This window comes from Malaclemys terrapin, chromosome 1 (genome assembly GCF_027887155.1).
Source record: "Malaclemys terrapin pileata isolate rMalTer1 chromosome 1, rMalTer1.hap1, whole genome shotgun sequence".
Classification (NCBI taxonomy): Eukaryota; Metazoa; Chordata; order Testudines; family Emydidae; genus Malaclemys; species Malaclemys terrapin.
In genome coordinates, this window is record NC_071505.1 from 141,136,821 (window position 1) to 141,161,997 (window position 25,177).

The following is a 25,177-nucleotide window of genomic DNA, read 5'->3' on the forward strand; positions in this document are numbered from 1 at the left end:
CAGCTTCTGGGCTGGCTCCAGGGGACTGCTGGGGAGTGTATGGGCCAGGGGCTTTCTCAAGGACTGAGCCAGCTAGTCTCAGCCCACACTGGTGTTTCCCCCAGGACCTGTGCTCCCCCTTCAGCCAGGAGAAACCAGCTGCAGACCCCCTTAGTGCTAGGCAGGGGGACAAACCAAAGGACATGGCTCCTTTAAGAAAAGTTCTTCCTTGTGTCTTTTGAGTGAAATTGGGCTGGGGCTCGCAGCTCTCCCCCTCCCCCTTCTTTACCTGTCCAGAGGGGCTTCACTCCAGCCCCAGCTGCAAATGAGCAGCCTCCCCAAGCCCGGATGCTGCCCAGCCCCCTCCCATGGAGGCTCTGGGAGCTTCCAACCCCTATGGAAAGTATGCCTGGGAAAGTAATGCTTGCCCAGCTCAAAGCTGTCTCCCCTTCCCCCACGCCCAGATCAAGCCTGCCTGAGGGGCTTTTCCTCCAAGAGGAAATTCATCCCCTATCATATAATCATAGAATATCAGGGTTGGAAGGGACCTCAGGAGGTCATCTAGTCCAACCCCCTGCTCAAAGCAGGACCAATTCCCAACTAAATCATCCCAGCCCGGGCTTTGTCAAGCCAGGCCTTAAAAACCTCCAAGGAAGGAGACTCCACCACCTCCCTAGGTAACGCATTCCAGTGCTTCACCACCCTCCTAGTGAAATAGTGTTTCCTAATATCCAACCTAAACCTCCCCCACTGCAACTTGAGACCATTACTCCTTGTTCTGTCATCAGGTATCACTGAGAACAGTTTAGAACCATCCTCTTTGGAACCCCCTTTCGGGTAGTTGAAAGCAGCTATCAAATCCCCCCTCATTCTTCTCTTCTGCAGACTAAACAATCCCAGTTCCCTCAGCCTCTCCTCATAAGTCATGTGATCCAGCCCCCTAATCAGTTTTGTTGCCCTCCGCTAGACTCTTTCCAATTTTTCCACATCCTTCTTGTAGTGTGGGGCCCCAAACTGGACACAGTACTCCAGATGAGGCCTCACCAATGTCGAATAAAGGGGAACGATCACGTTCCTCGATCTGCTGGCAATGCCCCTACTTATACAGCCCAAAAATGCCGTTAGCCTTCTTGGCAACAAGAGCACACTGTTGACTCATATCCAGCTTCTCGTCCACTGTGACCCCTAGGTCCTTTTCTGCAGAACTGCTACCTAGCCATTCGGTCCCTAGTCTGTAGCAGTGCATGGGATTCTTCCGTTCTAAGTGCAGGACTCTGCACTTGTCCTTGTTGAACCTCATCAGGTTTTTTTTGGCCCAATCCTCTAATTTGTCTAGGTCCCTCTGTATCCGATCCCTACCCTCTAGTGTATCTACCACGCCTCCTAGTTTAGTGTCATCTGCAAACTTGCTGAGAGTGCAGTCCACACCATCCTCCATATCATTAATAAAGATATTAAACAAAACCGGCCCCAGGACCGACCCTTGTAAGGAAGGATTGATTCTCCTCCCCTGAATCCCCCTTTCCCCCGCCCCAGCTCCTGGGGAATTCCTTCCCTTGCATCCACCCCCTTGTATCAGCTTCAGGTCAGGAGATGCTGCCCTGCTTCACCTTGGGACGCCTGAGCTTCTCTTGCTTCAGGGTGCTGGGCTGCTGCAGCCCGATGGAGTAAGCAACCCCACTCCCCTGCCTTTGGCCATGGTTCCACCAGGGGCTCCCCTCCCAAAAAGTTGTAGAGTGTGTGAAGGAGTCAAAGTGGGGGTGGGCTGCAGCCCTGGGATTGGGAAGAGCTGGAGCGACACAGCAGCCACACAGCAGGATGAATGAATGGGCAATTTCTATGCTGGGCTGTTGAATTAAATTTCTCTCTGTGTCAGGGCATGTAGTTTCTAGGCTGCAGGGGGTGGGGTTCGGGGGAGACAGAGCTGCTTTGAGTGCGTGGGTGGGAGCAGCTGCTAAACAGAGCTACCAGGAAGTGGGGAGCAGAGAGCGATGGGAAAAGGGACGCAGGTGGAGAGCAAGAACTGGGAAACATCAGGAATGGGAGATACCAATGATAGACACACTTTCAATAACTAGAATGAAAGTGTATAAATGTTGAAAATAGCCTCCCCTCAAAACTGGCAGAGTAATCCTCCAGCACCCACACCTCGCCCTTAAGGCAGGAGGGGCAGAAAGGAGTGAGCAGCTGGTGGGAGGCATTTAGGGGAGGGAGTTTGCAAGAAGGAGGTTTTCAGGGGGGTCTAGGGGGATCTAGGGGCAGGAAGAGGTGGAGTGGGGGTGGAGCCTTGGATAAGGGGGTGAAGCCAGGATGGGGCACCCACCGGCAAAACCAAAAGTCAGCACCTATGAGTCGGGGTGACAGGGTCCCCCCCTGCCTGCACAGGGTGTATTTGTTGACTGTACAAACTTCCCCAGCAGCTGTACAAAGTTGTTGTAATTGTGTCACACAGTGAACCCCATGCTGCTACCAAGACCCCCCTTATTCCCCCACCCGGGCCCGCCCAGCCAATCGCTGCCTCCCCAGCGCTACATGTGACCTTTGACTTACGTCAGTCATAGCGCTCTTTCACCATTGCACTCCAGCTTGGTTGGCGCTCTCTGCGCCTGCCCTGTAAGTGCCATCATGTCATTGGTCAAGGGGATGTCCAGGGGGTGGGATTTGGTGGGGACTTTATTCTGAGCAGTGGCGTGGTAAGGGGGCTGGGCCGGGTCAGGGGGGTTGGATATGGGCCTGACGGTCTCAGGGGCAGTCAGAGGACGGGGAATGGGGGCGTTGGATAGGGTGTGGAAGTCTCAGGGGGCCTGTCAGGGGGCAGGGGTGTGGCTAGGGGTTGGGGCTGTCAGGAGACAGGGGGGTTGGATAGTTGGTGGGGTCCAGGGGGGTGATTGGGGGCAGGGGGGGTCTCTGGAGGTGGCAGGCAGGGGATAAGGAGTAGGGGGGTTGAATGGGTTGGGAGTTCTGGGAATCCTGTCAGGAGGCAGGGAGTGGTTGGATAGGCATGGGCGTCCCGGGGGTCTGTCTGGGGGCGGGGTGTGTGGCTAAGGATCGGGGCAGTCAGGGGACAGGTAGTGGGTAGGGTCCTAGGGAGGCAGTTAGTGTGGGGGGTGTCAGGAGGGGGCAGTCAGGAGACAAGGAGCATGGAGGCTTAGATAGGGGGTGATGTCCTGGGGGGCAGTTAGGGGCAGGGTCCCAGGAGGGGGCAGTCAGGGGACAAGGAGTAGGAGGGGTTGGGGTTCTGAGGGGGGCAGTCAGGGGGCGGGAAGTAGGAGGGTGTGGATTGGAATGGGGGCGGGGTTTGGGTGGGACTCCCTGGGTGCACACCCTAATGAAATGTGCTGCGCACGCCTGTGGTAAAAAGGAGAGGATAGAAGTTGATAGAGTACAGGTAGGAACTGAAAATAAATACTCAAATGAAAAAGTCCCATTGAATACCATCACATGAAGGCAGACAACTAAAAAAGGACAAATTTTATAAGTGCTTATTTACAAATTCTTGAAGTCTAAATGCTAAGATAGTGAACTTGAGTGCCCGGTATTAAATGAGGATATTGATATAACAGGCATCACATAAACTTGGTGGAATGATGACAATTAATGGGACACGGTAATATCAGGGTACAAAATATATAGGACTGACAGAATGGGTCATGACATTAGGGGAGTGACACTATATATGAAAGAAAGCATAGAGTCAAATATATTACAAATCTTAAATGAATCAAACTATATCATAGAATATCTATGGATAGAAATTCTGTGCTTGAATAGTAAGAGTATAGCAGTAAGAATATGCTACCGACCACCTGACCAGGAGGGCGATGGTGACTGAAATGCTCAGGGAGATTAAAGAGCTATAGAAATAGAAAACTCTATAATAATGAGGGATTTTAACAAACCCCATATTAACTGGGTACATATGGACAGGATGCAGAGATACAGTTTCTATACACCATTAATGACTGCTACTTGGAACAGCTAGTCCTGAAACCCAAAAGGGGAGCGGAAATTCTTGATTTACTCCTAAGTGGAGCACAGTATCTGGTGCAAGAGGTGAATATAGCTGAACCACTCGGTAAGAGCATATATAATTAAATACTATATAATATAAATATACCATAATATACCATAATATAATTATATTTAACATCCTTGGGTGGGGGCAGGAAAATACCAAAAAAGCTTACCACAGTAGCATTTAACTTCAGAAAGGGGAACTACACAAAAATGAGGCAGCTAGTTAAACAGAAATTAAAAGAAATAGTCACAAGAATTAAATGCCTGCAAGCTGCATGGAAAGTTTTTGAAAACAGCATAATAGAAGCTCAAATTAAATGTATATACCAAATTAAGGCAGTTGTAGGCAAAAAGGCTTCCTTTAAAAATTGGAAGGCAAATCGTACTGAGGAAAATAGAAAGAAGCATAAACTCTGGCAAGTCAAGTGTAAAAGTATAATTAGGCAGGTCAAAAAAGAATTTGAAGAGCAACTAGCAAAAGACCCAAAAACTAACAGCAGGAAAAAAATTAAGTACATTAGAAGCAGGAAGCCTGCCAAATAATCAGTGGGGCCACTGGACGATCAAGGTGATAAAGCAGCACTCAAGGAAGACAAGGCCATTGCAGAGAGGCTAAATGAATCTTTTCATCTGTCTTCACTGCAGAGGATGTGAAGGAGATTCCCACACCTGAGCCATCCTTTTAGGTGACAAATCCAAGGAACTGTCCCAGATTGAGGTGTCAGTAGAGGATGTTTTGGAATAAATTGGTAAATTAAACAGTTAATATGTCACCAGGAAGAGATGGTATTCACCTGAGAGTTCTGAAGGAACAATATAATCACAGGCCTAATGTCTGGTGCCAATGCCTCTCAGTGTCAGAGAGGTGTGGGTAGGCCTGGTTCATGTGCATGGATTATGATGCCAGGGAAAACTCACATGCGTCAGGTGTCATGGATAGAAATACTGGTGGCCTCCAGAGAGGCAAGGTAAGCTTGTGGTGCTACTTCATGATGTGATCATTGATACTGCTGCATAAGTCAAACAGACCATCCAGGCTGGGTGGAGTTCCACCTGCGCAAAAATGTCTTTTATATTCGCATATAACAAATGGGAAACAGAGGCACAGAGAGGTGAAGTGACTTGTCCATTGTCACGCAGCAGTCCAGTGGCTGAGCTAGGAATAGTCCCAGTCCAGTGGTCTTTATACCAGGCCATATGGTTGCTATGTGATTCCACAGTTTTCCTCCCCGTCGTGTACATTTTGTTAGTGTGTTAGAGGGCTGTCCCTTCACCCTTCCACTTCCCTGGTTCTTGTCACGTAGAAAGTAAGCAACAAAAGACCAGAAGTCCGAAGTGCAGACAATGCAATGTTTATTGGGGTTAATTTCCAAGTTAGCGTATTCTGAAGTCGATAGTGTCTGTTCCCCTGTGTCCCCCTTCCCAGCTCTGATGCCGCAGAGCGTTTACCCCGTGTCCCACTTCCCAGCTCTGATGCCGCAGAGCAGTGCCTGTGTCCCTGTTCCCTATTCTCATTTCCTATTCCCCATTCTCCACCTCCTCCTTCTTAGCAGGCCCAAATATACCTGCAATGGAATGCCCACAGTCTCACCCCTTACAACTTAGGGTCATGTTCCATTTTGAGTCTGGGGTCTTCATCCCACCCCTTTTGTACCCCATGGAAGAGGTAAGGAGTGAGGTTGTGCTGCAGTCGAGGATGGTCATTTCTTTGGTCTTTTCGTGTTTTATACCTCCCCCCACATGCCCCTTTGCCCCTTCTAACTGGTTGCTTGACTTTACCTTGAGATAGGGGTCGGGGCAATCTTAAAGTGTGCTTTCCAGTAACACTTTAACTGCTCTTATCTGTTCCCCTTGTACTAACAAATGCAGCTGACTAGGCAGAAGCGACATCAGTGTCTCTGTCCCTTGTTTACACATTTTAGTATAAAAGTATCAAAAAGTCAAACCCAAAATTCTATCCCAGGGTAACAAACAGACCTATATACTAACAGAGTGGAATGGGGATAATGGTTGTACTTTGAAAAGTAGTTGCTAACAAGGCTAGTGAGAGAAATCTCATTCGTTGTCTATGTCCCTGTGATGGTCTGCTCAGGACACCCAGAACTGTAAGCCACTGTAGTACTCATTTACATTAGCAAGTGAAAGCTTTGGTGCTGCTAAGCTGTGTGCTAGCTCCTTGCCCTACCAACTTGGCTATCTTTCCAGAAAGCTCTTCAAAACTGTCAGTCTAAATCTTGATTTGCAGGTAACAATCAGTGACCCCAGTTCCCCAGATACGTCTCTCAGCAGTGTTGACCCTCACAGAAATTATTGAGTTTGCTGCCTCCAAAGAGCCAGTGCACACATCAGCCTGTTAGGTTAGCTGAGGCCCCACAATTCACTTTAATATACAGCACTGAGATGATTTTTGTAATAAAAAAGAATAAGTTTATTAATAAAGAACACAGATTTCTGTGATACCAAGCAAGACTAAAAGAGATAGAAAAGGGTTACAAACAAAACGCAAACAGCATGCTGTCTTTGCTTGAAAGTTTCTCATTTACAGAAACTCCAGCCAGTCAGGTAAGAGGATCTACAGAATCAGAGGGAGATTTTCCCCTTGTCTCCTAAGTGATGGATAACTAGAATGTCTTTTTGTTCCCCTTGTATTTTCCAAAATTCACTGTCTTTGCTTTAAGAGCCAGGAAGTCCTTTTGGAGGACAGACTCCAGCATATCCCCCAGTGTGCTCACCAAGCTCTTTCCTCCACTGCTTATTAGCTTGATTGCTTTGTTTACCTTGTATTAAATGCATATTCATTCTCCTCTGCCTGTAACCAAGCCAGGCAGACAGGTAAATTCACATTTCTTTGCCTGTGGCAGGCTAGTTTATCCATTGTCTCCAAAACATATTTTAAGAACTTATTATTAGCGCACATATATAACTCTTTATATGAACCCACACAATGACATTCATGCCCAGCATGTCACCAGTTTTTATGATACCTTACAAGACACTCTTTGACTAAATGTTCTGACAACAGAGTATTGAGTGTGCCTTTTGCCAGTTGGCATAGAGGGGCTCTTAGGGTCAACTCTTGTTTAACCCCAGACAGAAATGGCAATTCTGCGCTGCCTCATTCCACCCAGTGTAAGAGGCCCAACAATGAAATTCAGTGCCATATTTGGCAGTGTGCTGGCACTCCTGCCCTGAGGCCCAAAGGGCTGCCTTGGCAGTCTGTGTAAAATTGGGGTCATCACAGATAGACACAGCTTGAATGAATCCTCCTAATTATCCCAGGAGGCAGCTGCACTATTCCAGAAGCGGGTAAGCCCAGGCCAAACCCTCCCCAGACAACTAACTTAAGATGAGCCCCTCATGGCCCATGTCTATTGGTCATAATTGAGGGTGTAGTAAGAACAGGAGCTGACATTGGCCCAGGATTTCTAAAACTTGCCCCCCTCCCATCAAATTTGTCAGGCACTAGAATCTTTGGCTCTGGAGGGGGCAGAATCAAAGGAGCCGGCAGAGCAACCTACGCTTGCAGGAACACATTCTCTGATTGCAGGATGGTTACTTACACCTGCAGGTTCTGCACAGCATCCATTAGTTCTGCTGGTGCCTTAATCGTGTCCATACTCATGTCATGGTCCTTGGCCCTTCTTTTCGGTTGCTCAATCTTTCAGGACATAGACAGTCTAGCCTAGTGGTTCCTGCAGGCATTGGACCAGTGGTCAGAACAGGCATCAGGAAGTGAGCGTCAGAAACCAGGAGCTAGAGCCAGAGTCAGTAGTCAGAAGCCACAGCCAAGGGACAAGTCAGAGTTCAGGAACTAGGTACCAGAGCTGAGAGTCAAGCTAGAGGCAAGACCCAGAGCCCAGAGCTGAGGATCAGAGCCAGAATCGCCTGGAGCAAGCAGGGTAATAGGCAAGATGGGTCACAGGCAGGAACAGGACTGAGGCAAGGCTGGGGACAAGGCAAGGGCAGCAGGAATAAGATACCACAGGAGTAGTCACAGAGATGGGCGTGAACAATGAGTAACCAGTGAGCAGCAGCAGCTGCTGCTGACTTAAGAGCTAGTCTACTGACCCTTCCAGCCAATCAGGTGGTATAGCCAATCCAACAGCCTGCTGCAGGCCAGCTGTGCTTGTTAGGTTGCATGGAGACTAGCTCTGCTGCAGGCTCTAATTCCTGACACACAAGGCCTATTGTCCCTATTTCCTAGGTATGGAATTCACAGCATGCATAGACTCCAGTGCCCTGCAATGGCTCCTTATGAAGCACAACCCAGAAGGATGCCTGTGGAGATGGATTCACAAACCCTCTGAATATGCAGTCACAGTCCACTGTAAACCTGAAAAGCAAAATGTGGTTACAGATGCTGTCAGTCAAGTGAGTGCAGTGAGAAAAGATTCAGTCTGGTCTTGTGAGCACATCTGGCAAGAGCAGCCCAAGGAACCTGAGTTGTGTTCTGTGCGCCAACAGGAGGGTCAGTGCAGTTCAGAAATGATTGTCCATTGATCCAGCTACCAACTTGCTAGGTGTATGAAAGTAATGGGATTGTCTTTCCAGCAAGTGTACAGAGAACAGTCCTGGAGTGTCTTTAAGAGAACAAAGCAACAGACAACTTAGGGTATGAAAAAACAATGAGCTGAGTATCCAACAGATTTTTTTCACTGGCCATGGCTGAAGATGTTAAAGACAGGGCACCTCTACAGCACCAGCAAGGAGAGGCAGAACTCCTTTAGGGGAAATACTCTAACCTCATATGCCCTGGAAGTTTGTACAGATTAGTTTCAAAGGCCCACTAGCATAAACACCAGTACGATACTTCCTCAAAGTATGTGGTGGCACAGCTACTGAAGGATAAATGGACATTGATGAAACATGTAGTGTTGCGGTTTGGCATACGCAACTGCATCTGCAGTGATCACTAGAAAGAATTTGAATCATGGTTATTGAATGAGGTTTTCCAGATAACGAAGGTGAGGACCAGTGTTACCCACCTTGAGAGTAACGGAGAAATGGACAGTAAGCAGCACCACTGGTTCCATACTTTGAATCTTAGTCTGTGACAACCAACACAACTGAGATCAGAAGACACCTTTTGTCATCTTTGCATATAGCACTAGCTGCCACTCAATATTCTTTACTTTCCCTATGAGATTATCTTTGGATTCCATAAACCCATGCTTCCCTTGACCTGATGTTCTACACAAGTGGGAGACACAGCACCATCTTATATCTGTAACCTGAGGACAACATTCCAGAAGGTGGAGGAACAGATGAGACAGAAACAAGCATACCAGGCACAAGGTACCAGGAAAAAGGAGGCCAGGGACCTGATGGGAAGGTTAGGTTGTAAAATTCATTTTGTTGTAACTTGGAAGTGCTCAGTGCAGGCAATCATTCAACAGGGAGTCTGGTTCCCAGATACACCGGAATTGGAAGCAGATCAGGAGGCAGCTTTTTCTAAAGAAGGTGCAGGGGAATAGGGCTTGGTCTCCTATTGTCTAGTACAGCAAGTAGACACCCCCTTCCTCCCCACCCCTTCACCTTCATCTGGAGAAAGGGTGGTGGGGTCCCAAAATGGTGCTGGGAACAGTTAATGGGGTAAGGGGATGACAACAACCCTCCACCAGGTGGTACATATTACAATAGGAAGGGTGACCTATGCTGGACGATTTGTTGCCAGGTAGTTCCCAGATGTGTTACTTAAGTTATGGTCTAATTAACCAACATTCCTGGTGTCTTATCTTTCTTCTCATAGTGTCCAGGACAATCCAAATGTGAAACCATTCCTTGCCTATCAGGAGGACTGGGACATCTCTGGGGTCATGTGATAGGATTTAAAAAATCTCTTTTCAGATGGCACTTGATAATCTGCAGAATCCTCACCAATGCCTGCTTCAATTTAGGATTAATTAGAATCAGGATAAGGGAGTGCCCTGGAGTATAAGCAGCAAGGACCATGGAAGTGATTGCAGGTGTCCAGGTGCGATCAGTCAAACAAGTAGGTAATGAGAGCACAGTCACAGCTACAAAATAGAAAATATAGAGAATATGGCAAGAGATCAGAACCTTAATGGCACTTACTTAGGCCTCTGTACTGGGGTCCCAGAAGCTGGTTGCATTGCACTGCATGTTCCTGGTGTGTCTCCACAGAGAGGAAATTAACAGGATGGATGTTGTCAAAAAGATGATAAAAGGAATGAAAGATGCTGCACTGTACAGAAGGATGAAGTAAAGGTATGAGACATCCCAGGTTTTATCTTCCACAGTGCTATTACTGAAAAGATCCCCTGTTGAGATGCAAAGGTAAAGGCTGTACTCACCCCCAAATCAATGGGATAGAGGTAACAAAGGAGACCAGCAGTGACCACAGGAGCAGCTTGGGGACCATCACAAAGATTGTCTGCTTCATTCGAAGGAAGAGGGGCTGGTTGCAGATGGTGATCTTCACACAGTAGAAAATGCCAAGACAGGCAGTGAACCAGAGACCAACAGTGTTTGCAAAGAACCACAGGAAGCTGAGAGATATCTGTACTTGATTCAAATGAAATGTCCCAGGAGCAAAGATGTGGATGAAGAGATCTGCTGTAAATATCCCCTGCAAGAGAATTCTGGACATGGCTAAACAGGTCAGGATCATGTCACATGAAAATAGTTTTCTGCTTTTGACCCAGTCTATGCAATAAATTAATGCTATAAATCCATTTCCAAACATCCCTATGATGATCTCCATCAATAAAACGATTAGGCCGATGATATAAAATGAAATAAACATCTTTCTTCTCACAATCATCACGACCTGCTTGTGGAGTTAAAGGAGAAATTTCCCAAGGAGAACAGGTATCACCAAAGCAAAGGCTTACTGGCATCTGTCTAACACACATTCCTTCTGCTTTTTATTGGAGAGCAGGAAAGCATCTGGAAAAGGGATTGTAGTTTCTTTCATGTCTTGATTCGGAGGATGCAAATCTTGGAAGGATTCCATTACAGGGTTTACAATTGCCTCACTTGTGATATTTGCATTTTACACAGTTCTCAGTACTGATCAATAGCTGCATTTTACCTCTCATTTTCATCTTTTATCCTGTCATCTGTAGGCATTTTAGAGCAAGGTAAATGTGGATATAATAAGACCGAACTCTATGGAGACAGAAATTTTGACTTTTGGATTTAGGAAAAACAAAAAGGAGTGAAAGTAGTGTCTCCATGAGAGAGCATAGTGCATGTATCACCCTCTACCAGCTACAGCAACTCTGAGAACAAACTGGTTACTGTCTCTGCACATTGCAGGATTCTCAAAAACGAAGAAGTGCCTGCTCCTTTCAGACAACTCCTGCAGAATGTAATAGAAAATGAAAAAAAAATCATGTGAAAGTTTATCTATCCAATTAGAAATAGTTATAAAATTATATCCCTGAAATAGAATGCGATAAGATGGCTCAAAAGAATATGGAAGGGATATGATTCTTTATTCAATTCTATAGAGTTTAGACCAATTTCCCTAGAACTCTGTTAAATTCTAATAGAATTCTATTGCTTTCATCTTAATTAAATTCAATGGGCTAGCTTGTGGCATTTATTCAACAACCCTGTGTAGGTGGCAGTGTGAAACCACTCTACTCAGGTGGCGCATAGTGAGATTTTTGCCTCAGGTAGGACAAGCCCTACTGGAACTTCTGTAAGCCTATGAAGGGTGTGAAATCTGCTCTATGCATTAGGATGGAACAAATTTCCCCAAATTGTCAAGTAGAACAGACCAATTCTAACATCTGATGAAGAGAGTCTGTGCCATGACTCTGCCCATCTCTACCCCTGTCAAGGCTGCTTCCCCACTCTGAACTTTAGGGTACAAATGTGGGGGCCTGCATGAAAACTTCTAAGCTTAACTACCAGCTTAGATCTGGTCCGCTGCCACCACTCCCAAAGCTAATTCCCTTCCCTGGGTAGCCTTGAGAGACTCTTCACCAATTCCCTGGTGAATACAGATCCAAACCCCTTGGATCTTAAAACAAGGAGAAATTAACCATCCCCCCCCTCCTTCCTTCCACCAACTCCTGGTGAATCAAGATCCAACCCCCTTGGATCTAAAAACAAAGAAAAATCAATCAGGTTCTTAAAAAGAAGGCTTTTAATTAAAGAAAAAGGTAAAAATCATCTCTGTAAAATCAGGATGGAACATAACTTTACAGGGTAATCAAACTTAAAGAGCTCAGAGGACCCCCCCTCTAGCCTTAGGTTCAAAGTACAGCAAACAGAGATAAACACTCTAGCAAAAAGGTACATTTACAAGTTGAGAAAACAAAGATAAAAACTAACACGTCTTGCCTGGCTGTTTACTTACAAGTTTGAAATAGGAGAGATTTGTTCAGAAAGATTTGGAGAGCCTGGATTGATGTCTGGTCCCTCTCAGTCCCAAGAGCGAACAACCCCCAAAACAAAGAGCACAAACAAAAGCCTTCCCCCCACCAAGATTTGAAAGTATCTTGTCCCCTTATTGGTCCTTTGGGTCAGATGTCAGCCAGGTTACCTGAGCTTCTTAACCCTTTACAGGGAAAAGGATTTTGGAGTCTCTGGCCAGGAGGGATTTTATAGTATTGTACACAGGAGGGCTGTTACCCTTCCCTTTATAGTTATGACATGCCCCCCAAATCACAGATAGTGTTGGACAGCCGGTTCCACACTGGCTGTAATTTCTTCCTGGAGCTCTAGGAGAAAACAGAGTTAATAAGACACATGCACCTTTAGACATACTACTCATTATATAAAAACTAATAATATGTTTCACTTTCCAAGAACAATGTTTAACCACAAAAAGAAGAACAGGAGTACTTGTGGCACCTTAGAGACACAAGTACTCCTGTTCTTCTTTTTGCGGATATAGACTAACATGGCTGTTACTCTGAATGTTTAACCAGTTGATTCTGGGAAACTTTCCCGGGAAAGTGCATCAGCCACTTTGTTAGAAGCTCCTGAAATGTGTTGTATTTCAAAATCGAAATCTTGGAGAGCTAAACTCCACTGAAGAAGTTTTTTGTTATTCCCCTTGGCGGTATGAAGCCACTGTAGTGCAGCATGGTCTGTTTGTAGTTGGAAACGCTGTCCCCAAACGTACGGGCGTAGCTTTGCCAGCGCGTACACAATGGCGTAGCATTCCTTTTTGCTGATTGACCAGTGGCTTTCCCTCTCAGACAGTTTCTTGCTGAGAAACACAACAGGATGAAATTCTTGATCTGGTCCTTCCTGCATTAAAACTGCTCCCACGTCCCACTCGGACGCATCTGTGGTTACTAGGAACGGTTTGTCAAAGTCTGGGGCCCTTAGCACAGGCTCAGACATGAGTGTCGCCTTAAGCTGGTTAAAGGCCTTTTGACACTCATCAGTCCACCGAACTACATTTGGTCGTTTCTTTCTGGTTAGGTCTGTCAGTGGGGCAGCGATTTGGCTGTAGTGTGGTACAAATCGTATATAATATCCGGCCAAGCCTAAGAAGGATTGGACCTGTTTCTTTGACTTTGGAACCGGCCACTTTTGGATAGCATCCACTTTGGCCTGTAGGGGATTTATAGTTCCTTGACCCACCTGGTGCCCCAGGTAAGTCACTCTGTTTTGGCCTATTTGACACTTTTTAGCCTTAACAGTTAGTCCTGCTTGCCTGATGCGCTCAAAGACTTTTTCCAGGTGCTCCAGGTGTTCTGCCCATGAATCAGAAAAAATGGCCACATCATCGAGGTAGGCAACTGCAGATTCTCTCAATCCCGCTAGGAGACCATCTACAAGTCTTTGGAAGGTGGCGGGTGCATTTCGCAGCCCGAAAGGGAGTACATTAAATTCATACACCCCTGCCTGGGTGACGAAGGCTGACCTTTCCTTGGCGAGTTCATCTAGTGGTACTTGCCAGTACCCCTTGGTTAAGTCTAAGGTAGAGATGAATTGGGCATGTCCCAATTTCTCCAATAGCTCATCTGTGCGTGGCATTGGATAGTTGTCAGGACGAGTTACAGCATTTAGCGTACGGTAGTCCATGCAAAAGTGTATTTCCCCATCTGGTTTGGGAACTAGAACCACTGGAGATGCCCATGCACTCTTAGAGGGGCGTATTATACCCATCTGTAGCATGTCCTGGATCTCCCTGTTTATAGCAGTTTGGGCATGAGGTGACTCCCGGTAGGGTGGGGTTCTAATTGGGTGAGCATTACCTGTGTCAATGGAGTGGTATGCCCGTTCGGTCCATCCTGGGGTGGCTGAGAACATTGGCACAAAGCTAGTGCACAGCTCCTAGATCTGCTGCCGCTGCAGACGTCCAAGGGTCGCGGAGAGGTTCACCTCTTCCACGCCACCATTACTTTTTCCTTCGTAGTAGACACCTTCAGGCCACTCCGCGTTATCTGTTTCCTGGGCTGTAAACTGGGAAACCTTTAATTCTCTGGAATAAAAGGGCTTAAGAGAATTCACATGGTATACCTTAGGCTTTATGTTGGAGGTGGGGGATGCTATGAGATAGTTAACAACTCCTAGGCGCTCCTGGACTGTGAATGGTCCTTCCCACGACGCTTCCATTTTATGGGCCTGGAGCGTCTTTAAGACCATGACTTGGTCTCCTACTTTGAAGGACCGTTCTCTGGAATGTTTATCATACCAGGCCTTTTGCTCTTCCTGAGCATCCTTTAGGTTTTCTTTAGCAAGAGCTAAAGAGTGTCGGAGGGTGCTTTGTAGGTTGCTTACAAAGTCTAGATTGTTAGTTCCTGGAGAAGGTGTAAGCCCCTCCCATTGCTGCTTCACCAACTGTAATGGCCCCTTAACCTTGCGGCCATACACAAGTTCAAATGGTGAAAACCCTAAACTGGGATGTGGTACAGTCCTGTAGGCAAAAAGCAACTGCTGCAACACTAGGTCCCAATCATTGGAGTGTTCATTTACGAATGAACATATCATGTTCCCCAAAGTTCCATTAAACCTCTCCACCAGGCCATTGGTTTGATGGTGGTAAGGGGTGGCAACCAAGTGATTCACCCCATGAGCTTCCCACAGGTTTTTCATGGTCCCTGCTAGGAAATTAGTTCCCGAATCTGTAAGGATGTCGGAGGGCCAACCTTCTCTGGCGAAAATGTCTGCTAATGCCTGGCACATACTTTTAGCCCTGGTGTTGCTTAAGGGTACTGCTTCCGGCCATCGGGTAGCAAAATCCATGAAAGTCAGTATGTACTGCTTTCCTCTGGGTGTCTTCTTTGGGAAAGGACCCAGAATATCCACAGCTACTCACTGAAATGGGACCTCAATTATGGGTAGTGGCTGGAGAGGGACTTTGACCTGGTCTTGGGGCTTTCCCACTCGTTGGCACACCTCACAAGACCGGATATAATTAGCAACGTCCTTGCCCATTCCCTCCCAGTGGAAGGACTTCCCCAACTGGTCTTTGGTTCTGTTCACCCCAGAATGGCCACTGGGATGATCATGGGCTAAGCTCAAGAGCTTTACCTGATACTTATTGGGAACTACGAACTGTCTTTGAGGATGCCAGTCCTCCTGGTGCCCACCAGAAAGAGTCTCCTTGTATAAAAGTCCTTGTTCTACAACAAACCGGGATCAGTTAGAAGAGCTGAGAGGCGGTGGGGTGCTCCGTGCCGCCGCCCAAGCTTTCTGAAGGCTGTCATCTGCTTCCTGCTCGGCCTGGAACTGTTCCCTTGATGCTGGAGACATCAGTTCCTCCTTGGACTGTGGACTTGGGCTTGGTCCCTCTGGAAGCGATGCAGGTGCTGGGGCTGTTTCCGTTGACTGTGAACCACTGTCCGCTGGTGCACTATGTTGTATTTCAGGCTCTGGCTGAGCCTCTTGGGTAGGGTTATATGCTGCTTCTGTCAGTTCAGGCTCGCTGGTGCCCCCTGGCGTTGGAGTTGTAGACGGGTTTGCAAACGCTGTACTCAGTGCTGGCAATGGTTCTGGCACTGGTTGTGTTGCCGGTTCTGGCACTGGTTGTGTTGCCAGTTCTGGTTCTGGGACTGGCTTTGGCTGGGTCTCTGTGATTGGATCCACTACGGCTGTTGTAGTCGTTGGCAGGGGATCCGGTTCCACCACCTTTGTCTGGATCTTTGGTAACACAGACAGGGCCCTGGTGGACGGCTCAGGAACAGGGATGGGGGTGAAAGCTTGCTTAGCCTGGCTGCGGGTGACTATTCCCACCCTCTTGGCTAGCTTCACATGGTTGGCCAAGTCTTCCCCCAGCAGCATGGGGATGGGATAATTGTCATAGACTGCAAAAGTCCACATTCCTGACCAGCCCTTGTACTGGACATGCAACTTGGCTGTAGGCAAGGTTACAGACTGTGACATGAAGGGTTGGATTGTCACTGGAGCCTCCGGGTTGATGAGTTTGGGGTCCACTAGGGATTGGTGGATAGTCGACACTTGTGCCCCAGTGTCCCTCCAAGCAATAACCTTCTTTCCGCCCACTCTCAAGGTTTCCCTTCGCTCCGAGGGTATGAGAGAGGCATCTGGGTCTGGGGATCTTTGGTGTGATTGTGGTGTAATGAACTGTAATCGGTTGGGGTTCTTGGGGCAATAAGCCTTTCTATGTCCCAGTTCATTACATTTAAAAGATCGCCCTGCTAAGGTATCACCGGGGCGATGTTGGTTGGTGGAGACTGGTGTGGTGGGGTGAGAAGGTGTCTGGGGTTTCCCTTGGGATGTGGGTGGGGCTTTGGGTTGTCCCTGGTGGTAAGGTTTTGTTTCGGGTTGCCCCTTCTGATATTCGCTCCAACTGCTACTAGTTTTTTTCTTTTCTGCCACCTCCACCCATTTGGCTCCAATCTCTCCCACCTCGGTTACAGTTTTGGGCTTCCCATCTAGGATGTACCTTTCTATTTCCTCAGGAACACCCTCTAAAAACTGCTCCATTTGCATTAGGAAGGGCAACTCTTCTGTAGATTTAACATTTGCTCCTGATATCCAGGCATCCCAATTTTTCCCAATGTGGTAGGCATGTCGGATAACTGACACATTGGGTTTCCACCTTAAGGCTCTGAACCGCCAACGGGCATGCTCGGGTGTTAGCCCCATTCTGATTCTGGCTTTGTTTTTAAAAAGTTCATAACTGTTCATGTGTTCCTTAGGCATTTCAGCCGCCACTTCTGCTAAGGGTCCACTGAGCTGCGGCCTCAGCTCTACCATGTACTGGTCTGTAGTGATGCTGTACCCAAGGCAGACCCTTTCAAAAATTTTTAAGAAGGCCTCAGTATCATCGCCTGCCTTGTAGGTGGGGAATTTTCTGGGATGGGAAGTGGTACCTGGAGAGGGGTTGCTAGGATTGGCTGGTATATCCAGCCTAGCCCATGCTAATTCCAGTTCATGCTTCATCTCTTTTTCTCTCAGCTCCATAGCTCTCTTGTGGGCCTCCTCTTTGGCTTTCTCTTCTCTTTCTCTCTGCTCCATAGCTCTCTCATCAGCTTCTTTCTCGAGTTTTTTTAATTGAAGTAGTCTCTGATGTTTCTTTTAATTTTCTTCTGCCTCTAGTCTGGCCAGTTCTAGTTTGTTAGCTACTTCTTTGGTAGTCATTTTCCTGTTTTCTTGTGCTGGGCCACACCCCTCTGCAGTTGACTGAAACTGGGATGCACTCAGCTCAGGCTGCTTAGGTAACAGAGACTTTCTAACTAGCTATCCCCGAGAGGTAGAAAGAAAAAAAAAAAAACAATTCAGCTTGTAAATTCCTTTTGCCAGTTGTTTGCTCACTGCTTGACTCCTTCTCTTAACAAAGACCCTTGTTAAAAAAACTTAACACCTCTGCCTTCAGGCAAGGAGAGATAAGATATGCACCTATCTTCAGCTCTGCTTTCCAAGCAGCTAGAAAGGAGAAAAAAAATCTTACTGGCTTTTGGTTTAAAATGATTCCACCGCTCTGCCACCATGTCAAGGCTGCTTTCCCACTCTGAACTTTAGGGTACAAATGTGGGGGCCTGCATGAAAACTTCTAAGCTTAACTACCAGCTTAGATCTGGTCCGCTGCCACCACTCCCAAAGCTAATTCCCTTCCCTAGGTAGCCTTGAGAGACTCTTCACCAATTCCCTGGTGAATACAGATCCAAACCCCTTGGATCTTAAAACAAGGAGAAATTAACCATCCCCCCTCCTTCCTTCCACCAACTCCTGGTGGATCAAGATCCAATCCCCTTGGATCTAAAAACAAAGAAAAATCAATCAGGTTCTTAAAAAGAAGGCTTTTAATTAAAGAAAAAGGTAAAAATCATCTCTGTAAAATCAGGATGGGACATAACTTTACAGGGTAATCAAACTTAAAGAGCTCAGAGGACCCCCCTCTAGCCTTAGGTTCAAAGTACAGCAAACAGAGATAAACACTCTAGCAAAAAGGTACATTTACAAGTTGAGAAAACAAAGATAAAAACTAACACGCCTTGCCTGGCTGTTTACTTACAAGTTTGAAATATGAGAGACTTGTTCAGAAAGATTTGGAGAGCCTGGATTGATGTCCGGTCCCTCTCAGTTCCAAGAGCGAACAACCCCCAAAACAAAGAGCACAAACAAAAGCCTTCCCCACACCAAGATTTGAAAGTATCTTGTCCCCTTATTGGTCTTTTGGGTCAGATGTCAGCCAGGTTACCTGAGCTTCTTAACCCTTTACAGGTAAAAGGATTTTGGAGTCTCTGGCCAGGAGGGATTTTATAGTATTGTACACAGGAGGGCTGTTACCCTTCCCTTTATAGTTATGACAACCCCCTTTATGGTGTTCTGTGCCATGGAGAAGAGCAGGATTAAACAGGCTTTGCTACTATGGAAGACAATTGCATAGCTGCACAAATAGTGGTTGTAGAGGTTTCATGCCTACCTCTCCATTCCTACATGCTCATGCAAGTGCCAGCTACACTGTGACCCCATGTGATGTTTTTCATGAGGGGTATAACAGGTGCAGGTGTGCAGATAACAGGAAATCTATTTTGCAGATTTGGAAATTTGGCTTAGTTCCAATTTGAAAAAGAAAACTCGAAAAATCAAAGTTTTTCATGAAACAGAAACTAAAAAAAAATTGGTTAGAAAAATTGAAACATTGTCTTTCAGTGTTTAGAAGCGAAATTCTGCCCGACAGGCTGAAAGAGAGCTGGGAGCATGAAAGTCCTGTGAGTGCCTGCTCCCAACCTCCAAGACACCCACTTCAACCAGGACTTCCGGGCTTCCAACTACCCTTCAGCTGAAGAGCTACATGGGCAAGATGGCAGGAAACCAGGAAGGTTTTAAAACCTGGCTGACAGGTAGTGTTCCATCTGGACCTTGCATGGGTTCCATCTGACTTTCATCAACTTTGAACCATGTCTGCCAAACTGTTTGATTTGGATAAATCTGTGTTCTTCAAAGGCAAACCATCCTGTCAGAAAATTTCTGACCACTTCTAATAATAAGCAGATATAACAAAGTCACAAGAATGCAGGCTGATGCAGATCAATATAAGATCTGTAACTAACTTTGTATATGGTTTAACCTTTTTTATCAGTGATGAAGTACCCAGGATTATCTTCATCATCCAAGACTGGGTGGATTACACCAAGAGCTCTGTGTTAGCCTATCTCACCCCTCAAGTTACTCGGCTGATCAGAAGCCAAGAGAAGACAAGACAGGTCACAATGCATTCACCCTTTCCTCTAAATTGATACCCAAAAAGACACCTCAGGCAAGACAAGAAAAATTGGATTCATCCAGTGAACAGTAGAAACCAGAGCCAAAGCAAACATAGATTTTGTGCTTGTTTACGGACAACCAAAAACTAAAAGGTTTATAAAGGGGCTGACAGATATTTTGGCAGCAATGACAGTGAAATACCATGTAGTTGACATATGAGGAGACTTTACCATTCATGGCTACAAGGTCTCATGTGCAAACACCAGAAACCTCACTTCCTAATTTGCATCCTTAGGGGTCTCACAGGTCATCTCAAGTTTAACTCACACAAGCAGTCATAGTTTAGGCCTGATATTCAGATTAGAGGTCAATGTAGAGGACATCACAATCCAGATGGATTATAGCAGTGTTCAGAGTTCTCTCATCTCCCAGGCAACTGGGAAGGTCAAGGATTCCAGGTTTGTCCTTGAAGGCTCATGAATAAGGCTACATTTTAGTCACAGATATTTTTAGTAAAAGTCACATACAGGTCATGGGCAGTAAACAAAAATTCATGGCCCGTGACCTGTCCATGCCTTTTTTTTTTAATATACCCCTGACTAAAATGTGTGTGTGTGTGGGGGGGGAAGCTGGGGGAGGGCAGCCTGGGTGCTGGGGGTGGGGGTTGGCAGGGCTAGCAGACTCCCTACTTGGCTCCGTGCCTCCCCCTCAGCAGCAGCAGAGTTTGGGTGTGGGAGGGGGCAGGGGGTTGAGGCATGGGATGGGGTGAGGTGGGCTCTGGGCGGTGCTTAGCTGGGGGCTCCCCGGAAGTGGCAACATCCCACTTACTCTGCTGTTAGGTGGAGGCGTGGCCAGGCAGCTCTGCGGCGCTGCCTCCACCTCCAGGCACCGCCCCCACAGCTTCCGTTGGCTGTGGTTTCTGGCCAATGGGAGTTGCGAAGCCAGCGCTCTGGGCAGAGGCAGCATGCAGAACCGCCTGGCCACTCCCCTGCCTAGCAACTGAGCAAGGGGGATGTCAGTGCTTCCGGGAAGCCCCCAGGTAAGCGCCGCCCAGAGTCCGCCTCACCCTGTCCCATGCCCCACTCCCTAACCCCCTCCCAAACCCAAATTCTGTTGCTGGGGGGTAGGTGGCCCTAGACTGCCCCAGCAGCAACTGGTGTGACTGGCACAGGGGCTGCCTGAGCTGCCCCTGAACCAGGCGCACCAGTCACTGGAGAAGTAATGGAGGTCACAGAAAGTCAGGGAATCCGTGACCTCCGTGACAAACTTGCAGCCTTACTCATGAACCCCATCAAATTCCAAAACATATGGAAGGATAACAGTACTCATTCCAAATGTCAAAGAGAAGAGGATTTGGTGAATTGTCCTCATCATACCTTAGTCACAGCTATTGGCACTGTGACTCCCAAACCATTCTTTCCTCTTTATTGTCCACACAAATGTCTTTAGATTTAAGAGAGCCTTCACCAAATGAGGATAGAAACTTGACCATCAGTGGTGGAAAGCAAAAGCAAAACCTAAGGAATTTCTCTAAGTCTGTATTACAAACTAAGATAATTTACATCTTTGCCTCCATTGAAACAACCAATTTCTGTCATAAGGAACAACTGAAGGTGGTAAACTGCTTAATCAATCCACACTGCCTTCAGTATACAGGAGAACCCAACAGTGAGTGATGTGAAGACTTATCCTTCTACTTTGCTAAAAAGGTAACCTACCTTTGGGGAGGTTTCCCAAACATGGACCCAACACCATATGTTTTTTTAAGAAAAAGTCCACCATCATTGCCTTCATTCAGATCACTCATGCCAAAGAAAGTACTGGACATGCTAAAGAAGTCCCAACAAAAGACCTAGGAATCTGACCTCCACTCTTCCTGGTTGGTAAAAGAGAGAGGTGAGCAATGGATGCCTTTCCCAACTGAAAGACCCAGTGGCTCATTCAGTGAAGGAATCTTCCCTTCTTTCTTCAAACACACAATAGCCCAGCTGAGAGTGAAGAAACCCACCCTGGACACATTGGATCTGGCTAAATACTGCATGGTGTGGTGTGTGTGTGTTTTTTTTTTTTTAAAGGTTGCTAACCTTTCCATAACTGTTGTTCTTCGAGATGTTTCTCATGTCCATTCCAATGTAGGTGTGTGCACACCGCATGCACTATCGCCAGAAAGTTTTTCCCTCAGTGGTATCTGTCAGGTCAGTTCTGATGCCCCCTGGAGTGGCATCTTCATAGAAGGTATATAGGAAGCTGCTGCCTCGCCACCTTCTCAGTTCCTTGTTGTCGGCAACTCCAACAGCGGGGTAGGAGGGCAGGTTTTGGAATGGACTTGAGAAATACATCTTGAAGAACAACAGTTATGGAAAGATTTTTTCTTCTTTGAGCACTCATGTTCATTCTAATGTAGGTGATTCTCGAGCAGTCAATCAGGAGGTGGGATCAGAGTTTTGCTGAGAGAGGAACTGGAGGACAGCTCAGCCAAAACCTGCATCATCTCTGGCCTGTTGAATGATGGCATAGTGTGCTGTGAACGTGTGAATGGGTGACCAGGTTGCCACCCTGAAGATTTCCAGGATCAGGACCTGTGCCCAAATGCCACGGATGAAGCTTGCAATCTCATGGAATGTACCATCAAGTGAGAAGATGGCACCTTTGCCAGGTCATAGCACTTGCAAATGCATGATATGATTCAAGAAAAGATTCTCTGGGCAGAGATTAGGCTACCTCTCATCCTGTTTGCAATAGCAATAAATAATAGGGTGGTCTTTCTAAATGGCTTGGTCCTCTCTATGTAGAAAGCCAGCGCAGGTCTGACATCCAGCAAGTGGAGTCTCTGTTCTTCCTGTTACCTTGCGGCTTAGGATAGAAGACCAGGAGAAAAATGTCCTGGCTACTGTGAAACTGCAAAACCACTTTTGGGAGGAAGGACAGATGCAGTGGAAGTCATATCTTGTCCCTGAAAAAGACTGTATACGGTGACTCAGAGGTAAGGGCTTGAATCTCTGAGACTCTTCTGGCTGAAGTAATGGCCACAAGAAAAACCACCTTCCAGGACAGATAGATCAGGGGGCACATTGCCAGTGGCTCAAACAGGGGCCCTGTCAGCCTTGTCAACATCAAATTGAGGTCCCAAGTGGTACAGATTGACACACCTGTGGATAAAGGTGTTTTAATCCTTTCAAGAATTGGGCGCAAATTGGGCTTGAAAACACTGACCAGTCATCTACCGATAGGTAAAAAGCTGAGATCATGGCTAAGCGAACTCTTATGGATGATGCCACAAGCCCCTTCCTTCTTTAAATAAAGCAAGTAGTCCAAGATAAAGGGCAGGGAGGCCTCCATGGGTGAAACACCTCTCTGCATCGACCATAATGCGAACCTCTTCCATTTTGCCAGATAGGTGGTTCTAGTTGGTGACTTCGAGATCCATAAGCACCTCTTGTACCAGCATTGAACAGCCTCATTCTGCTTTGGTCAGCCATGAAGTTTCCACACCATCAGGTGGAGGGACTTGAGGTTTAAGTAAAGCAGGTGACCATGCTCCTGGGAAATCAAGTCCTGGAGCCTCAGTAGGCTGATTGGTATTTCTACCAAGAGGTCTAGTAGGGTTGTGAACCAATGTTGGCACGGCCGCACCAGAGCTATGAGAATCAGCTGCACTTTGACCCTTCTGACCTTGAGCAATACCTTGTGCATGAGGGGCATGGGGAGATAGGCATAAAGAAGCCTCCCTTTCCAGGGAAGGAGGAAGTTGTCCACGAGGGAGCCCAGGCTGTGCCCCAGGTAGGAGCAGAACTGGAGGCACTTCCTATTGAGCCTGGTCACAAACAGGTCCACCTGGGGAAATGCACACCTTCAGAAAACTGTATTCAAGACATCTGGAAGAATGGACCACTCATGATGATTGGCAAAGGATCTGCCAAGGCGGTCTGCCAGCTTGTTCTGTGATCCCGGAAGGTAAAAGGCCTCCAGGTGAATGGAATGAATAATCCCATAGGCTGAACACTTCCTGGCAAAGGGGAAAGGAATGAGCTCCCCCTTGCTTGTTTATGTAAAACATTGTGGTTGTATTGTCCATGAGGATTGATATGTAGGTTAGTTTGGAACACTTGGCAGGCTAGATGAACCACTCGCAGCTCTCTGGCATTGATATGCAGAGTCAATTCCTCTGGAGACCAGAGGCCTTGAGTTTTGAGTGGCTCCATGTGAGTTATCCACCCCATGTCTGAAGCATCCATGACCAGTGACATTGAAGGGGCCAGCCTTGAAAAGGGAACGCCAGCGCAAGGTGTCCTGGTCCAGCCATCACTGGTGGGTGAAAAATAATCCTGGTGGAAGCATGATCACCTTGTCTAGCGGATGGCGGCCCAGTATATACACGGATGCTAGCCATGATTGGATGGGCTGCAGTCAGAGATGTGTGTGCTGCACCACATAGGTACAAGATGCCATATGCCCAAGAAGCTTAAAGCAGTTCCTTGCAGTGGTGATGGGGGAGTCCCTCAGGCTATTTATGATCTGTTCAATGGCTCTGAAACAGGTTTCAGGTTTCCTCTGAACTGGTGAGAAAATCAACTTTTGTGCATTTATCAGGAGCCCCAAGTTCTGAAAGGAGAACTGTATGAGTTTTGCGTGTGCCTCCACCAGGTCCCTGGATTGGCTTTTGATCAGTCAGTCCTTCAGGTTTGAGTAAACCTGCATTCCTCCTAAGGAAGGCTGCCATGACAGACATGCACTTTGTGAGTACCTGTGGAGCTTCCAACAGTCCGAAGGGTAGTATTGTGAACTGATAATGTTTGTGAAATACCACAAATCAGAGGTATTTCTTGTGTCCTCAGAAGATGGCCATGTCAAAAATATGCGTTCTACCAGTCGAGGGTGGCGTACCAGTCCCCTGGATATAGGGAGGGGATAATAAAGGCCAAGGAAACCATGCAGAACTTCAGCTTCTTCATGACCTTGTTAAGGTTTCGCAGATCTAGGTTGTGTCTGAGATCCCTATTGACTTTCAGAATCAAGAGGCAAAGGCTTTTACTCGCGTTACTTCCTAACTCCATAGGAACTTCCTCCACGGCTCCCACCCTTAAGAGTGACTGTACCTCCTGGGCCAGACGTCTCTTGTGAGAAGGATCCCAGGGGAGGGAGGGTGGAAAGGAGGGAAAGAAATGTATTTTAGGGTATATCCCATTTCCATTGTGCATAGAACCCAGTGATCTGAAGTAAGGCTGGTCCACACCTGGTAAAGTGAGACAAACAGAGGAAAGTCCACAAACTTAGGGGTAAGACCCAGGTCGTGCTCTGGTATGCCATTCTTGGGCACACCTTCAAAAGGTCTGCCTAGGTCCTGTGAATTGTCTCACGGGAGCAGATGTAGGGGCTGATGAGTGTGGTGCTGGCCTCCTCCTGAAGCCCTTGTTCTTTCATTAGCCAAAGTCCTGCCTCTGCTGGTGGTGGTGTTGTGGGTAAAAATGGCCCATAGGTTGGGGCTTGTAATGTTTACATGTCAGGGCTGAAGTATGAAGTCCCAATGACTTAAGAGTATCCCTTGAATCTTTTAGGCTATGGAGTCCGTTTG

General features: G+C 47.0%; 1 protein-coding gene across 1 annotated transcript; it reads right to left on the reverse strand.

Moving 5' to 3' along the window:
• Positions 1 to 9,810: 9,810 nt before the first annotated feature.
• Positions 9,811 to 10,780, reverse strand: LOC128833553 (taste receptor type 2 member 9-like). Its single transcript, XM_054021538.1, is given in 2 exon segments — positions 9,811 to 10,201; positions 10,311 to 10,780. Coding segments are annotated over 2 exon segments (861 nt in total).
• Between the last annotated feature and the right edge of the window lie 14,397 nt (positions 10,781 to 25,177).